We start from the raw sequence: 19,894 nt of genomic DNA, 5'->3' as shown, positions 1-19,894 counted from the left end.
GGATGGTTGCATGGAGACATGGATGCATGAATGGGTACATGGATTATGGTGGTTGTTGGTCACCAGGCAGGTGGGAAGTATTAATCACTGAGCAGATGTTTTCTGGGATTTGTGACTGCCCAATGGTGGATGATGATTTGGAGGGGAAGGAGGGGGCAGGGAAACTGGAGAGAGCTTGGAGATGGAAAGATGGCTGGGACCATGGGAGGGTGGAGGGATGGATGGATGGATGAATGGATGGATGGATGGATGGATGGATGGATGGATGGATGGATGCCCATTGAGTAAATACTGACCCTGGCACCTTCCAATCAGCCATTGACCATTCTAATGACATAGTGACCAGCACCCTCTGTAATCCATCATCATCATCATCCATCATCCCTCTGTCATCCAATATCCGTCATCCATCTCTCCTCCCTCCCATGCTCTCACCTGTCCTGCACCCCAGAGTTGGGGAAGTGGAAACAGCTCAGGGTTAGAGTGATGGGAAGTGGGTGATGGATGGTGAGGATGGAGGGGTGATGGATCAGTGCATGGAGGGCTCCTGTGTGGCTTGGATGGATTGATGATGAATGCACAGGTGGCTGGGCGGGTGCATGCGTGGTTAAGCCTGTGACTGGTTTGTGCCCTGGTAAGAGTGGGGGTGTTGGGATGGGGGCTGGGAGGTGAGGGCAGTTAAGTGGGATAGAGGAATGGATTTAAGAACTGACTGAAGAAAAAAGGATGGCTGAAGGATGGAAGAATAACGGATGGATGACAGATGGATGATGAGGATAATGGGTGTTGGGGCAGTTTGTTGGTGGTTTGACAGATCTGATCAATGGTTTGGTTATTGAATGGTCCATTGGAGGGAGAAGCTAAAGAATCAGTTGTAGGAAACAGTTGTAGGAAAAGGTAAATTGAAAGCCACATAGCCAGATTGATGGATGGGTGGATGATGGATGCTGGAATGAATGGTCCAGGAGATGAAAGTGTGGATGGATGAACAGATAGATGACTGGTGCGATGGATGGTGTGATGGACACATGGATTTTAATGCCCATCATCAGCCCCTCTCCATCACAGATGCAGCAGTGCCAGAGGAGCTGCCTCTACCCTCAAAGGAGCCCCAACCTGAGGACCCCAAACCTGAGCAGCCCCACACTGAGCAGCCCCAAACTGAGGCTGAACTGGGGCAGGTGGTGCTGAGGGAGCTGAGAGTCTCCAGTGTCACACCCAACTCTGTGCAGCTGCAGTGGAGTGTCCCCAAGGGCTCCTTTGACTCCTTCACACTGCAGTACCGGGATGCCCAAGGCCAGCCCCAGGCCCTGGCTGTTGATGGCGGGTCCCGCTCAGTGACGGTGCCAGGACTGTCCCCATCCCACCGGTACCGCTTCCACCTGTACGGGTTGCGGGGCAGGAAGAGGATTGACCATGTCTCCACCGATGTTGTCACAGGTGAGGAGAAAGCTCAGAGGGTGGAAGGGTTGGGAAGATGGAGCTAGGGATGGGGAAATTGATGGAAAGATAGACAAAAATGTGGATTATGGATAGATGCCTGGAACGTTGGATGGATTAATGAGTAGAACGATGGACATGAATATCATTGGATGCCTGCAGAAATGGATAGTGAAAAGATGGATGGAGGGTTGGGTAGTTGTGTGATGGGTGATGGTGGTTGTTGGTCACCAGGCAGGTGGGAAGTATTAATCATTGAGCAGATGTTTTCTGGGATTTGTGACTGCCCAATGGTGGACGGTGATTTGGAGGGGAAGGAGCGATGGGTGGAATTCGGCAGGGAAACTGGAGAGAGCTTGGAGATGGAAAGATGGCTGGGACCATGGGAGGGTGGATGGATGAAGGGATGGATAGATGGATGGATGAATGGATGGATGGATGATGGTGGATATTGGATGAATCAAGATGATGGAAGATGTTGATATGATGATGATGAAGATGTTGGATGATGGCAGATGCTGGTCGCTAAGTCCATGGATGAGTCAATGGTTGATTGGATGGGGCTAGTGTCAATGGGTGCTCAAGGATGGGCGAGGGGGGGATAGTGAGAAGGGAGTGGGAGCAAATGGTGTATGATAGATAATGGATAGTTGGGTGGATGATGGAGGGACATGTGGATGGACATATTGATGCCCACACCCATCACTGTCCCCTCTCTGTCACTGCTGCAGCCAACCCAGAGGATCTGTCCCCACCCTCAATGGATCCCACAAATGAGGCCTCCACAACTGAAGCACCCCCAGCTGAGGACCACCAAGCAGAATACCGCCCATCTGAGACCCCCTTGGCACGGGCAGTGTTGGGAGAGCTGAAGGTCTCCAGTGTCACACCCAACTCCGTGCAGCTGCAGTGGAGTGTCCCCAAGGGCTCCTTCGACTCCTTCACACTGCAGTACCGGGATGCCCAAGGCCAGCCCCAGGCCCTGCCCATTGATGGAGGGTCTCGCTCGGTGACGGTGCCAGGACTGTCCCCATCCCGCCGGTACCGCTTCCACCTCTATGGACTGAGGGACAGGAAGAGGATTGACCGTGTCTCCACCGACATTCTCATACCTGATGGAGAAGGTCAGAGAGTTGAGGGTGGGTGGATGGATGGGTAGATGAAGCATGATGGATGGATGGATGGATGGATGGATGAAGGGATGGGTCAAGGGATGGATGAAATGGTGGTAAGAGAAAGGGATGGAATTGCAGAAGAAGGTTAATATAGGATGAAGATAGATGATGGATGCATGAAGATGTAATGGTTGGATGAAGATGGGTGATGGATGAAGGAAGATGCATGATGGATGATTCATGAAGGAAGATGGATGATGCATGATGGGTTTTGGGGCTGTTTGTTGGCGGTTTCACAAATCAGATTAGTGTTTGGGTGGTTTGATGATCCAATGGAGGGAGAGATTAACGAACCAGTTGAAGGGAAAGCATGGAAAGAAACATGATTGGATGGATGGATGGATGAATGAATGGATGTTTGGATGTCCATCACCATTCCTTGTCCACCACAGCTTCAGAAGTGCCAGAGGAGCTGCTCCTGCCCTCAGAGGAACCCCCAGATGAGAAACGCCAAACTGAGGCCCCAACATCTGAGGCCGCCCTGGCACGGGCAGTGCTGGGGGAGCTGAGGGTCTCCAGTGTCACCCCTGACTCCGTGGGGCTGCAGTGGACCATCCCTAAGGGTTCCTTTGACTCCTTCATGCTGCAGTACCAGGATGCCCAGGGCCAGCCTCAGGCCCTGCCCATCGATGGTGGGTCCCACTCAGTGACAGTGCCAGGGCTGTCCCCATCCCACCGGTACCGCTTCCACCTCTATGGGCTGCAGGGCGGGAAGAGAGTTGACCATACCGCCACTGAAGGCATTACAGGTGAGGGGGATGGTCAGAGGAACCAATGGATCACAGTATGAATGGATTGAGGGATCATGGCCATCTCATCCGCACCTGTCATTGATTACCCACAGACCCCAGCATCATCCAATCAATCATCAACCCTTCTCCCAACCTATTGACCAGCACCTACCATTATCCACCATCACTGTCATCATCCTCATTATCTGTCATCCATCACCATAATCTTCATTATTATCATCTTCCATCATGATCATGATCCATCTATGATGGTTGAAGAACTGAAGAACTGAATGATTAAATCCAGTCCAATTCTGGACTGGATTGTGAGTTGATTTCTTCCCAGATTGATGGAAGAAGGTGGAGAAGTGGATGAGTGGTTGGATGGAATTTGTGGAAACAGAAATGGATGTTGGGTTCCTGGTGACAGGTTGGATGCCTTGAAGGATGCAAGACTGTCCATGGAAAATGGGGCGTAGGAGAGGTGAAGGTTTGAGTGGATGTAGAGAGAAAGATTCGGAGAGATGATTGTGGGATCGGGTGGGGCATTGGGTTGGGTTTTGGGTGGGTGATGAGATGGATGGATGGGTAAATGGAGGGAGGATGGATGGATGGATGGATGGATGGATGGATGATGAATGACGGCTTGTTTTGTGGATGATGAATGCACATTTGGATGGATACATGGATGCCCATCACCATCCCCTCTTCATTGCAGCTGCAACCAGCTTGGACAAGCCACCCATGCCTTCAGAGGAGTTCCAACCTGAGGACCCCAAACCTAAGGACCCCCCAACTGAGTTCCCCTCAGCTGAAGCCCCCTTAGCACAGGCAGTGTTGGGGGAGCTGAGGGTCTCCAGTGTCACACCCAACTCCGTGCAGCTGCAGTGGAGTGTCCCCAAGGGCTCCTTCGACTCCTTCATGCTGCAGTACCGGGATGCCCAAGGCCAGCCCCAGGCCCTGGCTGTCGATGGAGGGTCCCGCTTGGTGACAGTGCCAGGGTTGTCCCCATCCCGCCGGTACCGCTTCCACCTCTATGGGCTGCGGGGAGGGAAAAGGATTGACCGTGTCTCTACTGATGTGATCACAGGTGTGGAGTAAGGTCAGAGGGGTGAGGGTGGATGGAGGAATGAATTAAGGATGATGGATGGAGGGAGAGATGGAAGGATCAAGTGACAGAGAACATGTAGGTGAAGGAAGGTATAGAGAGGTATAGGACTGAGTGGATGGAGGATAGATCAATTGATGGATGGATTATGGATGGAGGGCTCCTGAATTGGTTGGTTGGTTGGTTGGTGGATGGTGGATGGATGGATGCATGCATGCATAGATGGTTGGAGGGCTGGATGTGGGGATAGAGAGATGCCACATTAAAGGGAAAGATGCATGGATGGATGGAGGGTTGAAGGAAGTGATTGTTGGATGGATTGAGAATGGATGGGGGCTCTAGAGTGGGATGGATGGATGGATGGATGGATGGATGGATGCATGGATGGATGAATGCATGGATGGATGGATGCATGGATGGATGGATGGATGCATGGATGGATGGATGGATGCATGGATGAGTGGCTGAGCCCATGGCTGATTTCTGCCCTGGGTGAAGGAGGGAGTAAGTGCAGGGGGGAGTGGGATAGATGTAGGAATGGATTCAAGAAGTAACTGAAGGTAAAAAGATGGATGATGGATGGATGGTAGATGGATGATGGATAATGAATAGATAAAGATGGATGATGCATGATGGATTTTGGGGAAATTTGTTGGTGGTTTGGAGGATCAGGTCAGTGGTCGGGTGACTGGATGATCCAGTGGAGGGAGAGGTTAAAGAACCAGCTGATGTAAAAGGTGCATGGAAAGAAACACAATTGGATGGATGGATGGATGGATGGATGGATGGATGGATGGATGGATGGATGGATAAATGGATAAATGGATAAATGGATAAATAGATAAATGGATAAATGGATAAATGGATAAATGGATAAATGGATAAATGGTGGGATGGACATTTGGATGGACACATGGATTCTCACACCCATCATCATCCCCTCTTCATTGCAGCCATAGCCAAGCCAGAGGAGCTGCCCCTGCCCTCAGAGGAGCCCCAACCTGTGGACCCCAAAGCAAAAGACCAAACGGAGGTCCCCTCATCTGAGGACCCCCTGGCACGGGCAGTGCTGGGGGAGCTGAGGGTCTCCAGTGTCACACCCAACTCCGTGCAGCTGCAGTGGAGTGTCTCTGAGGGCTCCTTCGACTCCTTCATGCTGCAGTACCGGGATGCCCAAGGCCAGCCCCAGGCCCTGCCCATCGATGGCGGGTCCCGCTCGGTGACAGTGCCAGGGCTGTCCCCATCCCACCGGTACCGCTTCCACCTCTATGGGCTGCGGGGTGGGAAAAGGATTGACCACATCTCCACTGAGGCCATCACTGGTGAGGGACTGCAGGGACCCCCGAAAGGCCCCTCAGTGAATGGAGCTGTAATGGAGCCAGGGTGGGGAGTGGGGCCCAGGGGGAGCTGAGAGGAACTGGGGAACTGAGCTGTACTGGCAGAGTCAGAGAACTGGGGGGGGACTAGGGAGCTTGGGGGATCAGGGGGCCCTGAGGACTGGGGAATTCAGGGGAAAGTGGGAGCTGGAGGCATCCAGGGATTGGAGGGGACTGGAGACATGGGGGAGTGCAGCACCTGAAGGGACTATGATCTGCTGGGGACTGGGAGGAACTGGGAACAACTAGGGGGACTGGCTAGAACTGCGGCCTAGAGTAATCTGGGGCCTGGGTGAAACTGGGCGGAACTGGGGAATGGGGAGAACTGGGGTGAGCTGGGGCTGGGGTGGAGCTGAGGACTGGCAAGTACTGGGGGAAACTGGGCACTGGGGAGAATTTGAGGGGTACTGGGGGTAGCTGTGGTGATCTGGGAACCAGGAGGGACTGGGGACTTGGGGGAACGGGGGAAACAGGGGAGTAGTGATTGGGGTGCCTGGGGGCAACTTGGGAGCTGGGGGGATTGGGACAGTTCAGTGGGGCACAGGGAGAACAGTGGGGCACTGGAACAGAGGAGTATTGGGATCAGCTGGAGCTGAGGGTACTGGGGAGAACTGGGGGAAACTGGGAGCTGGGGGTAACCAGAGGACTCCGGGGGACTGGAAATTAGGAGGAATGTAGCACTGGGAACAACTGGCAGGAGAACTGGGGACTGGGGGAACTTGAGGAACTGGGGACAACTTGGGACAGCTGGGTGGTGTGGGGAACTGGGGGGAACTGGGAGCAACTGGGGACTTGGAGGCCTGGGGACAACTGGGAGGCAGTTGTGAGGCACTGGGGGAACTGGGTCTGGGGGGAACTGGAAGGAACTAGAGGGAATTGGGGACTGAAGGGACTGGAGTAAATAAGGCTGGGGGAGATTGGGGGTAGCTGGGGAATGGGGGTGACAGGGGGAAACTGGAGAATGGGGGGAAACTGCATCCAGGGGGGACTGAGGACGAGGGTGGTGCTGGGGACTAGTGAGGACTGGGGTAAAGTGGGCACTGGGAAGAACTCGGGGGACTGGGAAACTGAGGGGGATCTGGGAGGGACTGGAGGAAACAGGTCTGGCAGGCATTGGGGGAAACTGGCAGCTGGGGGGAATGGGTCTTAGGGGTCTGGGGAAAAGGGGGGGAACTGCAGCATCTCCATTGGGCACAGTGTGTGGGCAGGGCTTGGGGGCCTGTAGGAGGCTTTGGGGTGTCAGCAGGGGGTTGGGGGTATCAGCACTGGGTTTTGGGGTATCAGTGAGGGTTTTGGGGTGTCAGCAGGGGGGGGTTGGGGTGTCAGCAGCATGTCCTTCCCCAGGCGCCCCGGGGACTCTCTGGGTGGGCTCTGTGTGGCCCCGCAGTGCTCAGCTGCATTGGGACCCCCCGCGCACCCCCCATGATGGCTATGAGCTGCAGTACGGCCCCCCCGGGGGACCCCAGCAGGTAATGGCCCCTCAAAGGAGCTTAAAAACCCCGGGAACACCCAGGGTGTCCCCACCAATATTTCCTTGGGGGTCCCCAATATCCCCTTGGGAACTCCCAATACTCCCCTGTAACACCCCTGGGGACCCCAATAACACCTCAGGGAATCCCATTACCCTCCTTTGGGCACCCCAATACACCCCTGGGGGACTCCAATAACAGCTTTGGGCAAGTCAATACCTCCCCGGGGACTCCAATATCTCCTTGGGGTACCCCAATACCCCTCATGCTCCCAGACCCTGCAACTGCCTCCTGAGGCTACGTCGCAGCAGCTATGGGGGCTAGAGCCGGCGGGGCACTATGGAGTACGGCTGTGGGGCCGAGGGGGAGGCTCCCAAACCACCCCCCTCGAGGCCACCTTCGACACTCGTGAGTGGGGGCAGCTGTGCAGGGGCTGTGGAGGGATCACTGGGGGTGCACCTGGACCCCCGTGTGCTTTTATAGGGGGTGGGGTTATTGGCAGGGGAAGCTGTGTCCCTTGGAAGGAGGGCTGGAACTTTGGGGGGCATCTGGACCCACGGTGCTTTTGGGGGGACTGGTGGGTCCGTGGGAGGGGGACACCTGGGGGAGGGGTTGGGTTATGGTGTGGGGACACCCAAGTGCCTAAGTCCTTTTGGAGGGTGGGGGTTATTGGGGGGGATGGGTACCCAACCAGACATCTGGGTCTCTTGGGGATTGGTGTCCTGTAGTGAGGGGACACCTGGATATCTGGGTCCTTTGTGGGGGTTATTTGAGAAGGTGTCTGAGTCCTTTGGGGGGGATTGGGTTGATGGGCGGGGGTGGGTCCTTGAGAGAGGCACCCGGTTACCTGGGTCTGTTTGGGGGTCTGGGTTCTTGGAGAAGGGGGTGTCGTTTTGGGGGGTTGGGACACGGACACCTGGGTCCCTGGGGAGGGGGAAACTCACTGGCGGGACACCTGTATCCCGGGTTCTTTTTTGGGGAAACTGTGTCCTTTGAAGGGATGGCTGGACCCCTAGATCATCTGGGGGCAGCTGAGATCTTGGGGGGGTGGCACCAAGATACCTGAGTCTCGAAGGGAAGCAGTGGGGGGTGCCTGTGGTCTTTTGGGAGAGCGGGGTCCTTTGTTGGGGGTGAATATTGGGAATTCAGGCTGGGTCCTGGGGGGCATTTATTGAGTGGGGGACACCCCACCCCCTGGGCCCTTTTGGGGGGGAATGGGTCTTTGGGTGGGGGTGCCCCTGGGTCCCTGGATAGAGGTGGGGGTGTTATTGAGTCAGGGGTTCTGGGTCCTTTCGGGGAGGGGGCACCTACACCCCTGAGTTGCCAGAAGCCACTGGTGTGTCTGAGGGGTCCCCTCGTGCCCCCCCAGCACCCCTCCCGCACCCGCACCCCCGGGACTGCGCCGAGGAGCAGCTGAACGGGCCAGGCCCCTCGCGGGAGACCATCATCTTCCTCCGGGGGGACCCTGCCCGGCCCCTCAGGGTCTTCTGTGACATGGAGACGGACGGCGGCGGCTGGCTGGTGGGACTGGGAGCACTAGCGGGGAAACTTCTGGGTGGGGGGCAGGGGTTTAGGAGGCTCTATGGAATTCTGGGGGAGAAATGGGGGGACTTTGGGGGGGATACGGGGTCCTGCAGGAGAACCAGGGGGTGTTGGTGGGCATTGGGAAGGTTGAGGGATGATGGCAAGGCACTGGGAGGGCCTGGGCCCTTCTATAGGGTGTATGGGAGGGAAATAGGGGTTTGGGGGGGCAATCAGGGGTCAGGAGCGTTTTGGGGTGGCAATCAGGGGTGCCCCTGACTCCCCCCAGGTGTTCCAGCGCCGCCAGGATGGGGGCACCGACTTTTGGCGGGGGTGGGAGTCGTATGCCCGCGGCTTCGGCAACGTCAGCGGCGAGTTCTGGCTCGGTGAGGGGGGGCCCTGGGGGGTTGGGGGGAAGCCGGTGCTTGGGGGAGACCCATTAAAATTCGAGGGGCGTAGGGCAACGGAGGCACTCCGGGGGTTTGGGGGGCAGGGGGAACTTTGAGGACGGCCAGTTCCTGGGGGGCACTGGGGGGGCTCGGTGGGGCCCCAGAACCTGGGGGCTCCCCAGGGGTCCAGGGTAGACTCCTAGGATCCAGGGGAGGTCCAGGCAATTGGGAAGAAGGTTTTGGGGTGCAGGGAACGAGGCACTGACGCAGGAGTCCAGGGGGTTTGCCCAGGGATCTGGAGGGACTTGGGGGGGGTCCCCAGACATTTGGGGATCCCAGGAAGTTTTGGGGCCCCAGGAGTCCAGGAAGGACTTCGAGGGTCTCCAGGAGTTTGAGGGGGAGACATTCAGGAGTTATGGGGGAGGTCGAGGGGCCCAGGGTGCACTTGAGGGGTCCCCAGACGTTTGGGGAATCCCCAGTATTTCAGCGGAGATGCAGGAGTTGGGGAGGGGCACAGGGCTTCTGGGGATGCAGGACGATTTTGGGGCGCAGGGAACGAGGCGCTGCACGAGCTGACGGCCGTGACCCCTACGGAGCTGCGCGTGGACCTGCAGACCCCCCGCGACTCGGCCTTTGCGCTCTATCGCGACTTCGCCGTCGGCAGCGCCGAGGAGCGATATCGGCTCAGAGTAGGGGCGTTCAGCGGCACCGCCGGTGAGCGGAGTGGGGCTCGGGGGTCCTTGGGAGGTTGGAAATTTCTGTGGGTACCTGGTGGGATTTTGGATCCCTGGGGGTTTTGGGGCCCACTGGCTTACAGGGGTCTGTGGAGTCCCTGGTGCGTTTGGGGGTCCCTGCTGGGTTTTGGGAGCCCCTGGTGCATTTGGGGGTCCCTGGGGCTTTTGGAGTTTCTGGTGGGTTTTGGTGGTTCCTGGGGGTACTGACAGCACCCTCCGCAGGGGATGCCCTCTCCTACCACTCGGGCAGCCCCTTCTCGACACGGGACCGGGACTCCCGGGACCCTCGGGACCGCCGTGACCCTTCGGGGCGCCCCCGGCCCCCTCCATGCGCCGTGGCCTACGGGGGGGCCTGGTGGTACCGGAACTGCCACTACGCCAACCTGAACGGGCGCTACGGGACCACCCGAGACCACCAGGTACCAGGGAGAGGGGGTGCCATGGGGTAGGAGATTAGGGGGGTATGGAGGGACTATGGAGCAATTTGGGAGGACTGGGGGTATACAGGTCTGTTTGGGAGCACTTTGCAAGGGGCTGTTGAGGGCTTTTGGGGGTTTATAGGAGGCGGGGGGGCTATGGGAGTGGATAGGGAGGTCTGAGGGGCCTTTGAGTGGGCTATAGGACTATAGGGAATCTGTCTATAGGGCTTCTGTGGGAGTCTCTAAGGGTCTATGGAAGTCTACAGGGTTTCATAAGGCTCTGTGGGATACACAATCTATGGGGGATCTGTGTAATTCTACAGGGCCTGTGGGGATGTGTAGGGTCTCTGGGGGTCTGTGGAGATCTGTGATGGTCCACAAGTATCCACAGGAATCTATGAAGGTCTGTAGGGTCTTTGGGGATCTGCAGGGGTCTATGCGTGTCCGCTGGAGTCTATGGAGGCCTATGGGGTCTCTAGGGGTCTGTAGGATCTATGGGGTTCTACAGGGTCTGTGGGGATCCACAGGGTCTACAGGGGTGTCTATGGCCTGTAGATGTCTGTGGGGGTCTATGGGGGTCTGTGAGGACTTACAGGGGTCTCTGGGAGTCCCTGACCTCCCCTCCCCACAGGGCATCCACTGGTTCCCCTGGAAAGGCTTCAATGTCTCCATCCCCTTCACCGAGATGAAGCTGCGACCGCAGCGCAGCTGAGGGGGCTGGGGAGGCCTCCTGAGTGTTGGGGAATTCCAGGATCTGGGGGGCCCCCTGGGTGCTGGGGGGATCCCAGATGGCACTTGAGGAGGCTCAAAGGTGAAACTTTTATTGGGGGGTAATAAAAGCTGATGGTCATTCCCCTGTCCTGTGGTGAACCTGGAACTGGGGCAGAAGGAAGGAGGGAGTCAGGCCGAGGTCAAGATCATTCCAGCATCAAGGTCATCCCCAGGGCGAGCAGGGGCAGGGAGGCTCCAAATGATCCTCGTGGTTCTGATCCCAGTGTCCACTGAAGTACTGGACCAAATCCCCCCACTGGCCCTGGAGGATGTGGGCAGGGATGGGGTGGGATGGGACAAATTATCCAGTGAAGCCAAAAACAGAGGTCACAGAATCAGTCAAAACAACTCCCTGGAACTAGAACACCCTGGGTGTCCTCCTGAGACTCAGAGATGGATCTGGGTCATGGTCATGCCATGATCACTTCATGGTCATCTCTTGGTCATGATAATGTCATGCTCATCTCATTGTCGCAGGCATGTCCTGATTGTGCTGTGGTCATCTCATGTCACAATGATCCCATGGTTATCTCCTTATCACTATTGCTGTCACACTCATTTCATGGTCATGGTCATCTCAAGGTCATTAAGCTCCTGACCTGGGATGGGAATTCAACCCCTGACCCAGGTGTGGGAGTTCAGTCCCTGACCCAGGTGTGGGAATTCAGTCCCTGATCCAGGGTGGGGGTTCTGTCCCTGCACAGCCACTTTCTGTCCCTGGGTCACGGATCCCTTCCAGCACCTCAGGATTCCTGGAGTCCTTTATCCCAGGATGAAGAGACATCCCCTCAACTCTTGTGCCATCAGGAAAGGTTCCAGCAGTTGGGGCTTCATGAACAGCTAAATCTCACTGGAGTACATGGCCTGGGGTTCCACCAGACAGGGATGGAATCTTCATGGAAAGGTGCTGGTACAGGTCACAGGTGGCCACAGCTGCATCTCTGCCCAACCCTTAATGGGGACCCCATATCCTGAGGGGTTCCTGCTCCAGGAGGGATCCTGAACAGGGCTCCAGCCAGGCCCCAGCCTGAGGGTCACACCCTCAGGGCCAGCAGTGGGACAAGAGCAGGACAGGGACATCCCTGGGGATAGGGACACTGCAGGAGCTGTGTCCCAGTATCAGCCCAGTCTGGAGCCACAGCCCTGCTGGAGACAGAGCCCTGGGACCCCCTGTCTGGGACAGCTCAGCTGAGCGGGATTGGGGTGATCTGGCAGGACACAGTGGCCCCAGGTGGGATGGGAGGGGGTCGAGCAGAGGATCTTCCCCTCAGGGCCTGGAGCAGTTTGGGGCTGAAGTGCCAGGAATGGGTTGGAGCCAGGCACTGTGAGCACCCCAGCACGGCCCCAAGCCTAGCCCTGGTGTCCCAGTGCCACCATTCCCCAGTGCTCCCCAGTGCCTCCAGAGACTGGAGAGATCCCAGTCACCTGGCTGTTCCCATTGCCTGTGACCCTGCTGTCCTCCCAACCTCCCTATTTTCCCTGATCCTGGGGTCCTGATGCCTCAAGAAGGTCCAGCCCCACTGAGCCAAGGGATTTGACAGGAGTCAAGGGTGACGCCTGGAGACACTGGGTTTGAGGCTGGGGTCAGCTCCAGGGGAATTCCAGAGGGGAAGGCTGTGCTGGGAGATGAGGGGCCCTGGAGATAGGGGGATCTCTTTCTGGGACCTGTTGGTGGGTGACTTCATGCTGGAGCTGTGGGTTCACCAGTACAGCTTGCCCAGTGCTCAGGGCTGGTCTCCTCAACCCCAGCCATGCCCAGAGCCTGAGCCCTTCCAGGGAAAGCTGCTCCGCGCAGGAAGCTGGATGAATGTTAGGAAGGGTCCATGAGGGTCCTGCCTGGTGATATCAGCACCTCTAAAAAGATCCACATGCCCCCATGAATAGAAGGAACACGTGGTATCTCTGTTACCAGGCACACGCCCATATGGAGATGAGAATATTCTGGATCAAGAGGCTCAGGATCCCCTATTTTGCCTCCCTGTAGATGCACACAACTATCACAAGAGATACAAAACCACAAGATCATGCAGTGTCACAGGATCTGTCTGGTGGGATGCTGGCTGGATGCCAGGTACACACCAAAGCTGCTTTATTACTGCTCTTATCAGCTGAATGGGGAGAAAAAAATATTACGAAAGGCTCATGCCTTGAGATAACCATGGGGAAAAATCCCTCACCAACCACTAAGAAAACACATTCAACTTGGGAAAATTACCTGAAGTTATTGACAAAAAACCAGATGCTATTGAGGATATCTTAAAAGCAGCTTCCCCCCATCCCTCCCTACTTCCTGAGCTCTCCCTCCTGCCCACATGATGATTATAGTATCTCCCAAGATGCAGAAATTAAACAAAAAATAGTTTTAATAAAAACAAAGGAATGCTCAAATCCCCAAAGAAAATATAACAACAAAAGCAAACCCCAGGTTTTACAGACACAAAAGGACATGAACAAAAAAGTGCCCTTGGCCTCTTTCCTTTCCCTGCTCATGAATCAATACCTCAGGAGCTGACATGAGCCAGGACAGCCACAAGGAGCCACGTGTCCCTGAGCACACACCCAGTGACACCTTCCCAGCGGCGGCAGATCTGTCTGCAGATCCAATGCCCTGGGAACAGGGACAACGCCAGCACCTGGGTCACCCCAAACCTCACCTGTCAAAGCCCACTGGGACCTGTAGCCCTGGGGACTCTCCAAGATGCTGGATCATAGCTCTGGGCTGGCCAGAACGTCCGGGGCTCTACTGGAGACCTGCAAGAAGCACAAAACATTCCTGGTTTAGGGCCAGGATTGACCAGAGGTTCCAGTTCCCTCCCGCACACTCCCACCCGCACTCGCACCAGCCCAGCTGCACACGTGGAAGCTGCACAGCTCTGCCAGCACACGGGGGCTCAGGGACACCCCGAGTCAACATTCCCACATGCACCTGGCCACCAACTCCCAAACCAAGCAATTCGGGCCAGCTGAGAGCCCCTCCTGGGCACAGCAGCCACCACTCAGCCCACAGCTGCACCTGCCCACGCGGCAATGGGGCACATCCCAACCTGGGCCCTCTCTCCTCAAGCTGGCTCCGAGTTTGGGACGGCAACTTGATGCCACGACTGGGAAAAGCTCCACTGCCCGACGGATCGGCAGCTTCCCGGGCCTCAGAGTAATTCTAGAGCTAAAGCGGTGAGAGACATCAGCTCCGCTCAGATAATACATGCCAGCGCTCATCCCGGGCCCGGGAAGTGCCTCCTCCGGCCCGGCCCGGCCCGGCCCGGCGCTGCCGGCCAAGAGCCGCTGCTCCCAGCCGAGCGCGGGACGCTCCCTCCGCCTGCAGCGGTGCCCCGGCAGCGCAGCCCTTGGCACGGCGCAGCTGCAGCGCCGCTGGCCGCAAGGGAAACCTCCCCAGCAGCCGCTGCCCCGCCACGGCCCTTCCCGCGGCCCCGCCTCGGCGCCGCCGCCATCGGCCTGCCCATCCTCCCGCCGCCGCCTCGCCCGGCCCGGCCGCTCCGCTCTGAGCCGCGCCGTTCCGGCAGCGCCGCGCTCGGGGCAGGGCTGCGGCACCGCGCCCTTGGAGCGGCCCTTCCACAGCCCCGCCACCGGCACCTGCGGCGGCTCTGCCGGGGGCTCCGTGCCCGGGGGGCTCCGTGCCCGCCGCTCCCGCCGCTCCCGCCCACGGCCCCTGCCAGCAACAAGACGCCCCGCGATCCGCCAGGACCCCACCTGCCCCCGGCCCGTCCCGCACCACGCGGCCGCTCCTGCCCGCCGTTCCGCCGCAAGGGACATCCGGCCGCGGCGGGCGGGAGGAGCTGCCGCCGGGATCCGCCCACATCCGCCTCCATCGGCTTCCATCCTCATCCCCCTCCATTCCTGTCTGCCGCACACTGAAATGTTGTGGTTATTGCCTCAAACTTTGCCAGCGAAGGACTTTTTGCCTATTATGGCAAAACGGTATAAAGATGCTGCGACCACCGAAGCCCACCCCTCCCTGAAGGCGCCTCCTGAGGGGAGCTTTGGACTGTGAGTTAAGCCACCTAAGGGAACGTGAGATAACATAAAGGTGACACAGTTGTTTGATTGTCTCAGGTCTAGAGAGAACTACACAAGGCTGAGGGAGAAGAAACTATCCCCCAGAAAGCCAAATCCAGCAGCTGTCCTGAAAATCAGCTCTGGTTTGTTTTGGGGTGGTTAAGGCCATAGTCCACAGACCAAATTACCTGAGCTTTCCTCTTGCCTCCAACCAAGGGGCTGAAGGAGAGGTTTTTGGTGGGTGGCACTTCTGCTCAGAGGCAGTGAAAACCCATCCTCTCTTACACAAAATGGTTCAGTTGTAAAATCCCCACCCCGGGAAGGCCACACACCCCATACATTCAGGTGAGGGGCAGCTCAGGGAGGGTCAGATACCATCAAAGTCCCCTGAAGCTCCTCAGATTCATTTCCTGAGGCCATCCACCAGAGCACTGCATGTGATGCAAAGTGGCATAACAGATTCGGAGACGGTTGTGAGAGACAGTGTCAAACTTGCCCCTCCCCCCAGGGAGGTACCTGGGCATTCGTTCCCACGTGGCCCAAATGTGTATTAATCCACTGAACTCCTGGGGGAAACTTCGCTACCAAGATGGAAAGAACAATGGAATGCCCTTGGGATCCATGGATCCCATGCTGGTATTTTCTACTTAATCTGCCACCATCTTTCTCTACCCCTCTTCCTTTTTCCATCTCTCTCGTTTACTGTGAAATAAAATACATAACATTGACCTTGGCTTATGGTCTCATGGACACCTTAATTCAGGCAAAAGCATCTCTCCAAAACTTTTAATAAGCAGACTGTAACACCATCCTCTCCTGCCGCTGCCAGGAAGAGCAGTTGGCAATTTTTCCCCTGCCCCAGCCTGGGATCCCTCCCACAGCAGACAGTTCTCCACCAACTTCTCCAGAGTGGGTCCCTTTCCTCAGGCTGCTGCAAGTGCAGAGGGACCTCCTCAGCACCTCTGACAGGAAACAGCTTTGCAAACTTCCCAAAGAACAGGGACTTTCAAATCTTTCCAAGGTGGGAAGAGGGAAGGCTGTGTCCTCTAGTTTAGGAATATCCATGGGCTGCCTTTGGTTTCCTTCCAGTGTCCCCCCCAGCTGCTCAGGTCTCTCTGCCTGCTTCTTTACTCACTGTAAGGAAGGGGTGGGTGGGAAACAGGGACAAGGCCTCAAAGGACATCAGCGAGGGGCTGGGGACCAGCACTCCCTGTGTGACTTGGGACAGGGGACACTCATCAGGGAGGCTGGGACCAATACCTCCGGTGTGACATGGGACGTGTGCCATGATGGGAGAGACAGGAAACATCATCACTATGGATAGAACCCTGTGACACCCGTGTGAAACCCCTGTGACCATCCTGCTCTGCACCACCTCCACCCTGCAGTCACCGGGGGCTCATGCTCTTTTCTCAGTCTGAGCCAGAATGAGGATCACTGTGCATCCCAGGATGCAGAAATGAAACAAATAATACTTAAATAAAGAAAAACGTCACACTGCCTTGGAAAATATGGCAACAAATGCTCCAGCTGGGTTTTACAGACACAAAAGGACATGAACAAAAAAGTGCCCTTGGCCTCTTTCCTTTCCCTGCTCATGAATCAATACCTCGGGAGCTGACATGAGCCAGGACAGCCACAAGGAGCCACGTGTCCCTGAGCACACACCCAGTGACACCTTCCCAGCGGCGGCAGATCTGTCTGCAGATCCAATGCCCTGGGAACAGGGACAACGCCAGCACCTGGGTCACCCCAAACCTCACCTGTCAAAGCCCACTGGGACCTGTAGCCCTGGGGACTCTCCAAGATGCTGGATCATAGCTCTGGGCTGGCCAGAACGTCCGGGGCTCTACTGGAGACCTGCAAGAAGCACAAAACATTCCTGGTTTAGGGCCAGGATTGACCAGAGGTTCCAGTTCCCTCCCGCACACTCCCACCCGCACTCGCACCAGCCCAGCTGCACACGTGGAAGCTGCACAGCTCTGCCAGCACACGGGGGCTCAGGGACACCCCGAGTCAACATTCCCACATGCACCTGGCCACCAACTCCCAAACCAAGCAATTCGGGCCAGCTGAGAGCCCCTCCTGGGCACAGCAGCCACCACTCAGCCCACAGCTGCACCTGCCCACGCGGCAATGGGGCACATCCCAACCTGGGCCCTCTCTCCTCAAGCTGGCTCCGAGTTTGGGACGGCAACTTGATGCCACGACTGGGAAAAGCTCCACTGCCCGACGGATCGGCAGCTTCCCGGGCCTCAGAGTAATTCTAGAGCTAAAGCGGTGAGAGACATCAGCTCCGCTCAGATAATACATGCCAGCGCTCATCCCGGGCCCGGGAAGTGCCTCCTCCGGCCCGGCCCGGCCCGGCCCGGCGCTGCCGGCCAAGAGCCGCTGCTCCCAGCCGAGCGCGGGACGCTCCCTCCGCCTGCAGCGGTGCCCCGGCAGCGCAGCCCTTGGAACGGCGCAGCTGCAGCGCCGCTGGCCGCAAGGGAAACCTCCCCAGCAGCCGCTGCCCCGCCACGGCCCTTCCCGCGGCCCCGCCTCGGCGCCGCCGCCATCGGCCTGCCCATCCTCCCGCCGCCGCCTCGCCCGGCCCGGCCGCTCCGCTCTGAGCCGCGCCGTTCCGGCAGCGCCGCGCTCGGGGCAGGGCTGCGGCACCGCGCCCTTGGAGCGGCCCTTCCACAGCCCCGCCACCGGCACCTGCGGCGGCTCTGCCGGGGGGCTCCGTGCCCGCCGATCCCGCCGCTCCCGCCCACGGCCCCTGCCAGCAACGAGACGCCCCGCGATCCCCCGGGACCCCACCTGCCCCCGGCCCGTACCTCACCACGCGGCCGCTCCTGCCCTCGGTTCCGTCGGAAGGGACATCCGGCCGCGGCGGGCGGGAGGAGCTGCCACCGGGATCCGCCCACATCCGCTCTCCATGCGGCCTGGTTGGCTTGCATCCCCATTTCAGCCACTTCTGTCTGCTCCCATTCACCTCTTTCGTCACTCATCCCCATCCCATCCGCCTTCTTCCCCTTTTATCCTCCTCCATCCCCATACCATCAGCCTCTAGCCCCATGTCGACCGCCTCTATCCCTATCCGCCTCCATTCCCATCGCAACCTCCCCTACCCCAGCCAGTTCCTTCGTCACTGTCTCCATCCACATCCCAATCGCGTTCATCTCGATAGGAAAAATGGGTTCTTATATCTTCACAAAAAAGTCGACGTGGTATAATAGGTGTGGGCGTTCTTCACGATTGTCTTAGAATAGGTGTTAGTTTCTTCAAAATGGGTCTTAATGGCGCTATGAACATCGACCCGGACAAGTTTGTTACAGACCCCAGGCGGCTTGACGCAGACAGTGTGAACTCCTGAACTTTGGGGCAATAGGACAAACGGGTAACTGCGAAGCCTGTTGCAGACAGTGTGAACTTCTGGTGGACCCGCAGAACGCAGACAGCCTGAACTTCTGAAATTCAGGGGGAAATGGCGATACACGTTCAAGGGGCTGGGTATGTGGTAGGCGGTTCTGGAAGGTTGTACCTTCCTCGTGCCTCAGCCGATAAGGAAAGGAAGAAGGCAATATGCAATCGGGAGTTTAGAATAAAAGGAGGCTGTGCCCTCTGAAACCTTGAGCAAGAAAACCCCACGGGCTTGTGATAAATACATATCATAATGTTGGCTTTTCGCAAATATTACAATGGATACTATGTGTATAATTTTAATTCTTTTTTACAAAGTAGCCTTGCTGTGAAAAATAGTTGTGTAATGATGACTAATGTCTTTCTTTTTGGTGCTAGCTAAGCTTAGATGTAGTAGTGAAATAGCTGTTTGTCTTGGATTGATGTTATGATAATCCTTTATCCCCTATCGTTGGCTTAGATGCCCAAGAAAGAAAAAATGTGTAAAAATGTGTGGTCCTGTCTCTTTAACTACACCCAGCCGAAGAGAGAAACGCGGGTTGTTTTGAAAACATTTTCCCCAAGCCTCGCTCCGGGGGAGGATTCGTCGCCCGGCAGAGACTGCGTGCTGGACGGGGGTCGGAGTGAGCTCTGTTCCCGTTTTTTTTTTTTTTCCATTTTTTCCAATTTTTTCTTTTTCCTCGTTTGGACCCCTTCTCTTCGATCTGCTTTGCCACCCGGAGACCCAGGAGGGCCAGAGGACAGCAGAGCTCTCCAGGGAGCTCCACCCGGCCCCGGGGGGGCGCGAGGAGGAGAGGGGCTGTGTCTGAGGAAAAGGACTTTTTAATCAGGTTGACTAACTCCTTTTCACCTTGGTTTTCCCCTTCCCCTGTGCCTTGCAGGGCACTCTGCGTGGTTTTGTCAAATAAATAGTTTTTTCTTCACTTCCATCTAAGAGGTTCTGTTGGGGGTGGGGGAGGGGGTGTCGGGGCCCTTCGCTCTCGGAGGAGAGAGACTCTTATCATTAACCTGGGACGGTATTTGGCGCCCAACTTAGGGGGCCTTGATTACTTGTTTTACACCTTTTGTGGGGTTAGAGAAAGTGAAGAAAAAACCCTAATAATTGCATTCTGGTTTTAAACGCTTGGTATTGAATTACAGCCATCAGTAGTCACTATGCTGTTTGATGGGAGGTTGTTTGATGTAATACTGTCTGTTTGGCACATAGGTTTGTTTCCCTACCAACAGGTAGGAGCAATCTTGTCCCTAATGTATAATTTCCACCAATCAGGGACACGACTCCAGCTTGTTATAGTAATGTGTGTGATACTGACGATCTGTAAGAAGGTATGGGAAACAGTTA

General features: G+C 56.8%; 1 protein-coding gene, 1 long non-coding RNA gene and 2 other non-coding genes across 5 annotated transcripts in view; 1 reads left to right on the top strand and 3 right to left on the bottom strand.

Annotated features, from left to right (window-relative positions):
- The window catches only part of LOC146420847 (tenascin-X-like), a 39,709-nt gene extending 28,499 nt beyond the window's left edge, over positions 1–11,210 (top strand). Inside the window, exons 29-40 of the mRNA XM_085047977.1 lie at positions 1,069–1,440; positions 2,172–2,579; positions 3,008–3,364; positions 4,065–4,436; positions 5,408–5,776; positions 7,175–7,299; positions 7,575–7,707; positions 8,669–8,820; positions 9,110–9,206; positions 9,762–9,923; positions 10,166–10,362; positions 10,994–11,210. Of these exons, the coding sequence (XP_084904103.1) occupies positions 1,069–1,440; positions 2,172–2,579; positions 3,008–3,364; positions 4,065–4,436; positions 5,408–5,776; positions 7,175–7,299; positions 7,575–7,707; positions 8,669–8,820; positions 9,110–9,206; positions 9,762–9,923; positions 10,166–10,362; positions 10,994–11,074 (2,825 nt within the window). The 3' untranslated portion in view covers positions 11,075–11,210. The remainder of the gene's footprint in view (positions 1–1,068; positions 1,441–2,171; positions 2,580–3,007; positions 3,365–4,064; positions 4,437–5,407; positions 5,777–7,174; positions 7,300–7,574; positions 7,708–8,668; positions 8,821–9,109; positions 9,207–9,761; positions 9,924–10,165; positions 10,363–10,993) is intronic.
- A 1,950-nt stretch (positions 11,211–13,160) lies between these two features.
- Positions 13,161–18,062, bottom strand: LOC146420844 (uncharacterized). 2 transcript variants are annotated; one of them, XR_014848931.1, is made up of 3 exons: positions 17,950–18,062; positions 16,911–17,007; positions 13,161–13,884 (listed from the first exon to the last, which is right to left on the bottom strand). It is a non-coding gene; the product is annotated as an uncharacterized LOC146420844 (long non-coding RNA). The 2 variants fall into 2 exon arrangements; XR_014848929.1 differs by lacking the exon at positions 17,950–18,062 and having other exon boundaries at positions 16,911–17,874.
- Positions 14,274–14,357, bottom strand: LOC146420846 (small nucleolar RNA SNORD45). Its single transcript, XR_014848946.1, has one exon. It is a non-coding gene; the product is annotated as a small nucleolar RNA SNORD45 (small nucleolar RNA).
- On the bottom strand, positions 17,397–17,480 carry LOC146420845 (small nucleolar RNA SNORD45). Its single transcript, XR_014848945.1, has one exon. It is a non-coding gene; the product is annotated as a small nucleolar RNA SNORD45 (small nucleolar RNA).
- Positions 18,063–19,894: the final 1,832 nt, after the last annotated feature.

This window comes from Lichenostomus cassidix, unplaced genomic scaffold (assembly GCF_008360975.1).
Source record: "Lichenostomus cassidix isolate B80296 unplaced genomic scaffold, HeHo_3.0 HiC_scaffold_45, whole genome shotgun sequence".
NCBI classification, from domain to species: domain Eukaryota; kingdom Metazoa; phylum Chordata; class Aves; order Passeriformes; family Meliphagidae; genus Lichenostomus; species Lichenostomus cassidix.
Note: the sequence above shows the minus strand (reverse complement) of the source record. Positions and strands in the feature narration are given on the sequence as shown.